This window comes from Neodiprion pinetum, chromosome 1 (assembly GCF_021155775.2).
Source record: "Neodiprion pinetum isolate iyNeoPine1 chromosome 1, iyNeoPine1.2, whole genome shotgun sequence".
Classification (NCBI taxonomy): Eukaryota; Metazoa; Arthropoda; class Insecta; order Hymenoptera; family Diprionidae; genus Neodiprion; species Neodiprion pinetum.
This window is the reverse complement of record NC_060232.1, coordinates 27,937,886-27,950,012: the sequence shown is the minus strand read 5'-3', so window position 1 is coordinate 27,950,012 and position 12,127 is coordinate 27,937,886. Positions and strand designations below refer to the sequence as shown.

The window sequence follows — 12,127 nt, the reverse complement described above, 5'->3', positions numbered from 1 at the left end:
TCAGAACCAATCTACATATTTGTGAATGACTTGCGGATCGATCGAGGACAACAAGTCGCACAAACGGCATTCAACGCGAATGATATTTACGTTGAATAAATACGCAAGTTTGACAAAGCCCATTAATTACGCAAACCACCTGATACATCAAACGGTTCGTGTTCTAAAATCTTACATTATTTTTATTATCTTTCTTGTCTCGAAAAGATGTTCATAGTTGTTGAGGATGTTCAGTCTTGGCGCCGTGCTCGGAGTGGAAAGCAGCACGCGTACGTTAAACGAAATTTGGTCTGCCTACAACTAGGCGCGGCTCACACTGATAATGTCCGTTTTTACATGCCGGAATTGTAATTCATTTTGCTTTACCAAAATAAAAAATTTCTCGGTCATGTTCCTAGATATCGTAGCGTAAATTCTTGTTAAAGGTATTCCAAAAGTTACGCGCTTCGCATATTTGCGACAGACAAGTATGTTTCCATGCCTCATTATTTTTATAGATGAAAATTTTCTACTAACATGTTACAATTGCATTTCAACTCGACCAAGATCGGCAGTTACAATTATACGAGGATATTCACTTTATGTGAAGCCTTGAACTTTCCGGTTGTACGTGAGTGAAATAACTGCCAGTACAAAATTTGATTCTCATAGGTTTCAGTTAGGTCGATAGTGCCTACACTAATAACTAAATAAATTACATATAATATAATTTTTTTTCTCTACAACTATTTACTCACAATCGATTGAGAAATATACACAAGGTGTTGACTTTCAAATCACGCAAGCAAATTCTCCTCATTCGTTCCATAAACATAGAACGAATTGCGCAGCTCGAGACTTATTAGCATACGTGATAAAGTGTTTTGTTCCAATACTTGAACCACTGTTTTCTTCGCACTTGTGTACTTGTTTGTTTTTTTATTTTTTTCTTCTTTTCCTCTTTTGCGAAGCATGGATATTAACAAGAATCTTCGGCTCGGTCTGCGCACGTGATACGTCAGGATTCAGGAAAATATTTATCAATCGAACGTATCGCCGAGTGCGGGTCCTTCTTGAGAGATGGAAAAAAATTGTAGCTTCAGTCGCGTTGTCAGCCAGGCATAAATCTGTATTTTTTTCTTCTTATTTACCTCCTCGTCTCTCCTCATTTTAAATCTCGGGTAAACGTATGCGTCTACGTCCCTCCACTCTCCGTTTCTCGAATCCATATCCTTCTCTCTTTCTCCTCGTCGCGTAGAAGTGCAGCATTATTTCACGAAACACGTGCACGCAGATACGAGTCCCCAGTATGAACGAGTATGACAGGTGCCTCGAGGAAAAGAGAGGAAAAAATAAAAAAAAAAAAAAGAAAAGTAAGAGAGAAAGTGTAAAAAAAAAGTAACAAGAAAAAAGCCGGGACAGGGGCGAGTAAGCTGGTGAACCAGGGGCGAAGAAGAAGGAGGGACAGAGCAGCGTAACATAAGCATTGCAGAGGGCTGGCAAGCCACATGTGTCACTCGGTTGATCATTTACTTACCATATGACATATATATCTGCCCGAGGAATAGTCGTGTGGAGAACGACCTACCACCACAATCACCAAAATATTATTATTGCTCGCGTAGATATATGTATACACACAATATAATCTTCTATAACGCGTCGTACGTAAGCCTTGGGAATTACTGTCAGATTTTATTCCAAATGTTATTATATTCCACCTAGAATCATACATGTGAGAAAACATTTTTTATTTAAAAATTTAACTGTAGAATTTCGACCGTATATGCATGGCTCGTTATGCATTAATTATGCGTAATATTGAGATGTCCAAAGTTTGCCTTCCGAGCAACGTGCCGTGTTTTCGTAATTACATTCCTTGATCGTGTCTAAATAATTCACTGTTAATTTGAATCGATTACTTCGACGTATATATCCAAACGACTTTCACTCGTTGGGATCAGTAATTTTAAGATAATTATATACTTCTTTATACATGCATATGCGTGTAACGCCGTTTACGCAATTATAGAAACCTCTCGCATTTAGTCAGCCGTTGTTTGACTTTTGCCTTGCTTTTTCCATCTTTGCAATTTGTCCTCACGCAACTTTGTATGTGGCGCGAATAAATACAAATTGATGTTAGTATTTTTGATAGTTTAACACATCCGCCTAAAGACACGCCATTTTTCGTTTATTCATACACATGGTTTTTTTTTTTTTTTCAATTCTCAACAACGTCAAAAATATTTACACCAGTGTTTTCGTTTCATCTTTTTTTAATCCGCTTAGCCTTGTTTTTTTTTTTTTTTTTTTTTACTAACATTTGTTTCCTCCTCCATCGGACCGTGAAGTAATTTATTAAAAACCAAGTAATAAACAGTATATTAACGCCTAGGTGTGAAATATTATTCTTCGGTATAGGATATAGGAATGAGTAACCGTTAATTTCATAAAACGGTTCGAAGGCCACAAAATCTTGGCAGGTTTAATTTTTTTGCAACCTTATTGTCACGGGGAATGCGGAAAAAAACATACCTCAAGGAATTAGCGATAAAATCCACTTGTAATAAATGCGAACCCTGAATCCGCTAATTTCTACACTAATCACAAATTTATCATATACCCGGTAGATATTTATTTTTCTTGGTTTTGGACGCCTTGGGACAAACCGCAAAACAGCTCAGGTTTTAATTTGCGCTTAGAGAAAATAAACAGCAACGGTTACGATGTAAAATGAGAAAGGCTTCGAAAATACTCTCAGCTGTGGGTACTTTCAAGTATCGAAGAAACACTTCCACAAATTTTAACATTCATTCGCAAGTCAGACACATCGAGACGTGATTTAGCGTACAATTGCCATGATATCAGCTCCGCTTGTACGATGCGTGGATGTTACAAGTTGAGAAATAATGAATATTCATCAACCAGTGAAACAACAATGTCTGCAAACATCGCCAAGCTGGAAATATGGAAAAATTTACACATAACTCGAGTACCAACATGCTTCGTCTCGTTGGAAGTTTCTTGCACGATCCGATCGCACACCTTAAGATTACGTAGAGCGATTTAGCTGAGCCTCGGATGACGTCCAGAGATTGTTACAAACGCGAAAGGCAACGTGACCGTGCAACGAGATGAATTCATATCCGTGCCAAACATACTTCATACTCGTTCAAAACCCTGCTGAAATTCAATCCAGGTCTGTGCCAAGTTGAAACACAATATTCACACGTAAAATATCGCATTCTCGCCGCGTGTAAATGTTCGAAAAATGTCTGGAACAGAGCTTCGAAAACTAACAAGTCCCTCTTAACTCGATCGAGTTTTTTCCCTTTTTTCCTCCTTTCCGTAACTGAGCCCATTTCGGTCTAGTCGGGTCGACACGGGGCCCGAACCATGGGGCTGAAATCGTCAGGAGTTTACATTTTGCGGACCCGTCTACGCAACGTCGCGTAACGAAGGTCCGGGGGAGGTCCCGGTGATTCTTGGCGATGTAAATCTCGCCTCCGTGAAGGAATTAAGGTCACCGTGTTTCTTGACACCATGCACACTCCGCCTACGAGGGAGAAAAGCTCCGGCTACCGAAACGATCTTCCTCCACCGGTCGTGGCACATGTAGACGTGTACGTATATTATTTCATTTCACAAGTCCGTTAACGCGGGGTGCGGTACGTCGTGCAACCCGTCGACGAATTTGACAGGGGGCAAAAAACTAAGCACAGTATATATGGCACACGCTCGGTATCCCATCCCCTGGTGTATTGGTGGCACATTAACGAACGCGGTTTAACATGTTTGTGAATACCGCCGCAGAAAAAGCAACCGAACCGGGCGGAATTTATGCCGCTCGAAATAATCGCATCAACGGGTTAATGTAATTTAGGCATGACGCAGCCCGCTAGTTGACGTTCTAACCCGAACCCAATTACGGAAACGAAATGATAGAGACGTGCTCCTTCGGTTTTAATTCGAAACTCGGATTCCCTTTCTTACGACACGCCTGAATTACGATACATACGCGACATAGCGACTGAAGAACAATCTCACGCATGCTTCGTATCCATCCTTCGAATCTATAATTCTCTATCGCGCGTATGTAAATTCGACACGAAAGTGCAGGTGAAAGGGGGTTTCTTCCCTGACGGACGCGACGAATCGTCGAATCGGCAACTCGACCCGATGTTGAAGTATAAAACAGGTTTGCCGAAGGCGTCCATCATGATCGTGTCTGGTTGGAATTTGCGTCGAGGGTGCGGGCGCGACGGGATATGTCTTTGTAGGCTTATTCCCCCGACCACGCGACACACGTTGGCAGCATCCACCCAGAGGCGAGCCGCGGCGTGCAAGAAACTAAGAAACGTCGCTGCGCTCGAGGGGCGCGTATTTATAATGCATGCGTACAATGCGAGTGACGAGAGGGCAGCGTTGCTATCGTACACGATGGACCGCAGCCAGCTCGGTACACTGACGCGTGTACGGCAGCTGGTGCACCGGTTTTTTGCCGCACGACTCTAACCCGCGGCTCGAGCCCGAACCTGCGCATACGAATCGGAGCAAAGGCGTTCCTCGACTCCCTTCGACTCGGCTTTCTCTCGCCTAAAAGGCTCCGCTCCTTGCTGCACCAGCCCAAGGTCCAAGGCTCGCACCCTTTCCAGTAGGTATATGTCGTGAAATCCGTGAGCGCGCCCCGCGGGCTCATAGTCGTCGGTTTTGTCCGGGATGCATCGCACCAGCTGGACTGGATGCGATTTGCTCTTTTTTTTGTAACGCAGGTTCGGACGAAGGAAGGAAGGTGAGAATTGACTGATCGGTAAGGTCCTGCATCTTGAACGAGAGGGACGAGTGCGAGGCTTCGTGCAGTCCGGAAGGTGGCGAACGACACGTGCGTGCCAAGTGCATCATCTGCGGGGTGTCCGGCGATTGAGCGTATCTTGTACGTATACGCGTTATTGCCGAAACGCTATTGACTGACAACAGGCATGGGGGGGGGGAGTCGTTAGCGATTTTGCCTGTCTAGGTCGGTAGGTCAGGTCAAGTCGTATCTTATTAGATTCGAGACATAGGCATATAGTCGCTTTTGGAGCGGGCAACTTTGCAGATAAGTTTGCCGGGAGGATCGAACTGTTTGCAATATGAACTCAATTAGTTGTTCGCTTCTAGCGAGCGAATTACGTTTCGGTTACTGATAACGAAAAGAAAATTCTATTTACGTAGCGATTCTCCTTGTCTATGAAATCACAATACATTCACTGTCAATTAATTTTATCCACCTGGAATGAATTTTTTCGTCGAATCATTATATTCAAGTATGAAATAAGGATGTACACTGTACAGGCAATCGTTATTAAATTCATGTATAAGTTTGTCGTGTAATTACTGAGATTGAAAGTTGCTTTGTTTATCACACGTTTGATTACGAAAGATAAAGCGTGGCGATATTGGCGTAGTTATCGTCTCTCCGATGACGTCTATATTAATGTTTATAAGACATGGCAAGAAATTCTCGAAAAATTGTGGCGGTTGCACACCAACGTCCCGCCGTTATCGTATAGTCTGCATATTCCGGGAAGGCAAAGTACTCGTTGGATAAAAATATCAACCGCCAACTTGAATAACAAATGATTAAATGTTTTAATATTACAATCAAACGATATTGCCATTGCTGTAAAATAAATTTAAAAATTAATCTTCAAATTTCAAGTATCAGGTACACTTCCGAAACTCTTATACCTAACACAAGCTTTTATAAGCAGTAAAAACCGCGTGTACAAGCACATCGCATGCCTGGAAAATTAGCTCATCCGCATGTCGTATCTGGACCGCCCCTCTCCCTCAAGGCACTCGGGTCACGGAGCGAAGCGTGTTCGTTGTCACATCCATTGAATGTCGTGAGACGACAATTGACGATCGGGTACAGTTCCCGGCGAAGGCACCAGACATTCGTTCGCGTTGTCGTAAGCCAGGGTGTAACGTGGGGCACCGAGAAGAAAGGGCGAGGGAGGGTGGGGAGGGGTGGGGGCGGGGGCGCAAGAAAGCCAAGATGATGGACGACCGCGCAGATGTCAGTCGCGCGGTCCGAGCGATAACGATGAGCCGACCCGGAGCAAGCCAGAGAGCACGCATGGCACGGAGGCGTCGGGACGAACCCCCGTGGCGAACGTGCCTCGGATAGAGCGCCGAGATGGATGCTGCGGCGTCGAACTCGAGCCACGCGAGTGGGCGGCGCCGGCGGTTGCGTCGTCGCTCGTTTCGCCCGAACCCTTCGGGCAGCGGTGCTGGAAGTGGGGGTGGAGGGGCCTCTCTTAGCATAGGGGAAAAACGATGCAACTTCTTGCGGCGTCTCGGCCGCGAGTCTTCTTCGTCCTGAGTCCCGTCAGTTAACCTCCGGCCGCCCTAGCGCGTACACATATATAGTAATAACCGAAACGCCTCGAGCCCGCGGGTCATGATTTCCGACTGAATTTTCCCCGCGACACCGACCACGTATCGCAAATAAACGTTCCACTACCCTAGGCGTGATGCACCTGGAAAAGTACGCCAGTACCGGCGACGAGGAGCACCGTCATCCCCTCGGCAACGCCGCTCAGGAAGACTTCCAACGATCCAACGGCTCTCTCGCGAGCCAGACCTGCTGGGGTTCCTCCGTCAGCGAGGCCAGCAGCCTCTCCCCCCTTCTCCTGAGCCCTCGGGACCCCGGTGACTGGGAACAGTACGGCACCACCCTCCAGTACACCTGCTTTCCCTATCCACCGAACTCCGCCGCTCCTCCGAGACCGGACAGCGCGGCCGCCGACGCGATGCCGACCTGGTGCTGCCTCTACGGGGAGGCCGACGACGCCGCCGCCGCCGACGCGTCGTCTTCGTCTCGGCACAAGCTACCCTCGATGGGAACCGCGTTCTCCAGGTCCTTTTACCCCCCGAACACCACCGCCGACTGCGCGACGAGCTTCGGTTCACAACTCTACGGTAGCCAGCAGCAGAGCCTCGCCAATGTCACGGACGAGTTCGACCTGAGCCTTATTCGCGGCGACCCCACCTCCCTCTTCGCCGGAAACGGATCGCCGCCCTGCCCGACTCCCTATCTGGACGACCTCCAGGAGGAGCTGGATCCCTTTGCCGGATTTAACAACTCCTGTTACGCGGTTGGACACCTCGTGTCCTCACCACCGACACCCGCGTCTCATGGATCGACGACGTCGACGTCGCCTTACTACCGGAACAGGGGACAACTCAACGGAACTTCCGCCGCCTCCACCTGCCTCCTCGACGAACCGTTGATCGAGAATAGCAACCAAGTCGTCCTGCCGCAGGACGAGGGACTCCTTCTCGCTAACGACCGTGAGTCCATGTTCACCTCGACGTCGCCCACGATTCCGGATACGATCAAGTTGGAGACTCCGACTGTCGGTAGGTAGACCGAAACTCGATTTTACTTATTGACTTGTTTTTGTAATATAATTTATCGTACAGCATTTTTGTACCGTTCTTGAAAACCGCTGGCGAAAATTGAAACCCACGATTTCTCTTATCTTGCACGCATACTCGTTATGATAGTCGTAGTGTTATGGGATTCGCTCGATGCGCGCAACTGGTTCGTCTCGAGAAACAAACATAGCTTGATCGTTTAGGTTTCGCCAGCGCGAAAACTATATAACACTACTCGATATCGCTTCGGACGTCACGACTGTCGTAGATATAGCGAATAAATTGCATCACGTGAGCTCGATTATCTCACCAAACGTTAAACTTTGACTCGGTGATCGGCCAAACATCTAGTTTACTTGAAATACCAAACAGCAGCACTGCCGTCAGACGGTAAGATGTTTGTAACCCATATTCTACCAATGGTACAGTAAATACGCATAGTATATGCGATACGAAAAAATACCTTCATATTATTCGACGAAAAAAAAAAAAAAAAAAAAGAATTTCACTGATTCAATCAAATTAAATAAAATAAATCATCGGAGGTTTATTGATAATTTTAAGAAATTTGACTATAGATACATCGAATTAGGAACAAAACTTAATAACGTTCTAAACTTCGATTTTCGCGGGTATCCTGACGTAGGAAACAAAATTTGGAGAAAAAAGTCCCCCCATTTCTTCATCTGACGACGAAGCATGTATACAGGTGAATACCAATTGGTGGCAATATCAATTCGGAGCTAGATGAGAATCGTGTTTTGTCCACAGGCTGTTCCGTAACAGAGGATTCCTCATTCGGGCCGACCTACCAGTGTCGGTGGATGGACTGCGGATGTGCTTTTCCGGAACAGGCGAGTTTGGTGCGGCACATTGAAAGGCGGCACGTCGAGTCATCGTCGTCGGGAGCTCACAGTCACAGCAAAAGAATTCAACGGGATTCAACGTCTGGCGAATCCGGCGCCATGGTTCCAAACGCACCTCAGGACGAGTTCGCCTGTCTCTGGGAAGGATGTCCGCGAGCCAGGCCCTTCAACGCGAGGTACAAGCTTCTCATCCACATGCGGGTGCATAGCGGAGAAAAGCCCAACAAGTGTCCGGTGAGTACCTACTTCCGCTCATTTCTGTCGCCGGATTTGAAAACTGGTCCAGCATGCCGCCGTTCGCTCGGCGCGGCTGACCGAATCGCGAGGAATTAGCATCGTTGTTACGGTACGGTAACTGGTGCAACGATTCAGTTCGCAGGCTGCAAAAAGGCGTTCTCGAGGCTGGAGAATTTGAAAATTCACCAAAGATCGCACACCGGTGAAAGGCCCTACGCCTGCCAGCACAGAGGCTGCTCGAAGGCCTTTAGCAACAGCAGTGACCGCGCGAAACATCAGAGAACGCATTACGACACGGTAAAAAATTCACCTTACACATTTTTCTTTCCTTGTTATTCATTCACGGCTAAGACTGCGGAATATACAACCCGTTTTGAAGGCGCGGTGATCTTGCATAAGGTCCCAAAACCAGTACGGGGCCCGTGTTACAATATAAATCCATGTTCGATAAAAAAAAAAAAAAAAAAAAATTATAAAAAACACATACACATTAATTATGTGCTTCTCGTTTTTCGGTATCCTCAATGTCAAACTTTTATCGAAGCTTGTTGGGTCCCGAAACTCGTCTCATACTCGATATTCGTTACGTTCCTGTGGGTGTTCATCACGACGATTAAACGAATTCTTTGAATTTTAAAAACGTTGCAATTATTGAAAGTCTTTCGAAGCACGAATTGTGGCACGTGATTTGATCATCCGAAAATCTTATTTATCGTTTGACGTACAGAAATTCTCGCATATACCTTGAAAAAAAAATAAGTTCTTGACGCCTCATTGAATTTGGATAAAATGAACCTGGGGCTTGAGGAAGTGAGAAAAAAAACAACGTGTTTCGAAGATATTTGCATACGCGGACATATCGCAGGTTAAAAAACAAATTTCATAGTATGCGGTATAATGAACCATCGTTGTAACATTTGTCATACTGGTGACTGCTTTTGGTGGTGACTGAATTTAATGTGGCTTCAGGAGCCTGAGACGTTTTGATTCGAATAAAATTATTTACTTTGACGAAGCTGACGACACACTGATAATGTTAGCATTATAAAATGTTAATTCTGTAATTCAAGACTACGCTGATTATTTCAAAATAAATTCATGTTAACCAACAGCTTAATGAAATAATCACACGGTCTATGCCATACCAATTTACCATACTTTCCAGATATTTCGTATTTTTATCGTTCCCTAACGGAGTCGGGTGACAACCTTTTAAGCAACTCGAATCATTGCGGCGTATCGATTACCTTCTGAATATTAGCGCGCCGTTTACGCGTGGCGAAAAAAGTGGCAAAATATAAAGACAAACAAGAGTACCAGCTTCGCTCTGGGCGTCAATAATTTGAAAATCGCTTGTCGCTGCACATCCCGTCTGCCATGCGAGGTCAAAGCTATCAGGAATTACGTTTATCCTTTCAGAAACCGTATGCGTGCCAGGTGAGCGGTTGCGGAAAGCGATACACCGATCCGTCCAGCCTTCGTAAACACGTCAAGAACCACGCGGAACCCGGTCCAGGGTCGTCGGGTCCCGGAAGCAGAGGATCGAGTAACGGGATGTCGTGCAAGGCCTCTTCGACGCGTCTAAACTCCGGTCCAGCAGCGCAACGGCTTCAGCAAAAGACGTCGTCGATTGGGGCGGACGTCGCTGCAACGGGGACCACCTTCCGTCCACGGTTGGGATCCGATCTCGATCTCGGGATTCACTACGAGGACGAAGAGCTGCTCCTCTCGACTGTATGCGGCGAGGATCGCGTCCCAACCCCTTTGGACGAACGCCACGAGTACATTCCCTTCGAGTCCGTGCGTCGTTTTCTTATCGGAGACGCAACCCACGTAGAGGTCACCGACGCCACGGGTAAGAATCAATCAGTAACATTATTTCTTTACCGCAGGATGATCAACGATAGTAAATATACTACGATTCGTACTACGTTGAATTTTCCCTACCTTGGAGGTAAAATTTGTTAATTTTTCATTCCTGAAGTGAGTTCATTTCGTATTGCATGAGTGATAAGCTGCGAAGTCAGGAGAATAATTAACCCGAGGGAAAACCCTTTTAACCACTCTTTCGTACCAAATACCCCTGAGAGGAATCACCTTTGGAGTGATGGGAGTGAAGTACCTCACGGGTTTGGCGCCACGATATTATCTCGATGATCCAGATGCATCGCGTAGTCGACTGCAGAACTCGTACTCGTTACACGTATAGTGTACAGCAATGCACGTAGTGCAGCGTACACCTATACCAATGTACGAACGGAGGGTCGAAATACAGAGAAAAGCCGACGATTTCTTTGGTTCGTGCAAGCGACGTGAAAGATAAGCCACGCAAGTCGTAACAATAAACACGAATAGTCGATGGTGGAGTTGGGGGGGGGGGGGGGGGGGGGCGATGCATCGCGGGCTGAAGGGGAAGAAGTGCACGTGCGGTGTTACGTGCATGCAGCTTCTGTCCGTTCGGTGCGTTTGCCCATATAACTGAAAAATAATCGTTCTAAAACTAACGACAACGCGATAATAATAACCGCGTCTGGACGAGCGTCCATCTTGAATCTCAGAGGAGGTGTCGCGCACCCCACACAGAGAGTTAAAATAATATTCCTTTCTTTTTTGACTGTGCATGAAAGCACGCGCCATAAGTTGCCACGTGCTACACACGCGCCCAACTTACCGACCAATGAATCTCGGTATTTCATAAATACACTCTCTGCAACATGGATTAGGCTGGTTTCCCAATAATACGTCAAGTTTCTTTCTTTCACATTTTTCTTCTTTTCTTTTCTTTTTTCCTCTCAGCTATTTTTTTCCCCCCGCACCGCACTTCTTGTACGTATTTGGTATTTACGTCGGTGATACCCAAGCTGGCGCGACGTACCCGTTAACGGAGTATGATAAATTGATGGTTTGAAAATTACGTGTTTCCAGTTTATGCGGAAGGCGATGTCTCTGACTTTCAAGAACTGGGATCCGATATCGAGCAACAGTTTCTGGAGCTGAGTAATTTGGACGAATCGGTATTTATCGGAGGTTAATCGATTTTTTCGATGATAGGCGAGGCAATGTAGGATACAGCGTATGTTAATGTTAGGTATGGGTATGTAACGATGACCAAAAAACAAATGTGCCAATAATACATTATGATCTCAATGCTCAAACGATCAAATTATATAAAGTAAATAAATTTATATTAGAGTTCAAGAATGTTGTGAGAATTATTTTAAAGCACACTGTAAGTGCGATATGTGGATACTCGATTGAAACGTGTACTGTACATTATGCTGTATCGCACAGTGGACCAATATTACGCGTGATTTTACCAAAGTACTTCCCATTAAAAGAATATATTAGAACGAATTTATCTCGAGAAGATTAATTTTTATACATTCATATTTTACGTAAGAAAAACACGTGAGAAAAAAAAATTGTTTCTGTATATATAGATGTGTATGCCGACATACTATTTTGTATATATAAACTTGTACATAAGATAACGGAAATTTTGTAAATATATGATAACTTTTTTTATCACCGGCAATTGTTTGCTATTTCCACAAAACTACATATTTCGCTACTCATTAATTATAATCTTAGGCTTCATTTCTGGGTTAGAAAATAAA

At 45.2% G+C, this 12,127-nt stretch overlaps 1 protein-coding gene across 5 annotated transcripts in view; it reads left to right on the top strand.

Moving 5' to 3' along the window:
* Positions 1-12,127, top strand: part of LOC124222431 (zinc finger protein GLIS3) — an 18,221-nt gene extending 6,094 nt beyond the window's left edge. For 3 of the 5 annotated variants that reach the window (XM_046633387.2, XM_046633397.2, XM_046633406.2), the window contains 5 exons: positions 6,496-7,389; positions 8,179-8,507; positions 8,646-8,807; positions 9,930-10,365; positions 11,436-12,127. In XM_046633387.2, coding sequence (XP_046489343.1) covers positions 6,496-7,389; positions 8,179-8,507; positions 8,646-8,807; positions 9,930-10,365; positions 11,436-11,542 — 1,928 coding nt within the window. In that variant the 3' untranslated portion in view covers positions 11,543-12,127. Of the gene's footprint in view, positions 1-2,370; positions 4,916-6,495; positions 7,390-8,178; positions 8,508-8,645; positions 8,808-9,929; positions 10,366-11,435 lie in introns of those variants that run through there. The other 2 variants (XM_046633415.2, XM_069136548.1) reach the window with 2 other exon arrangements.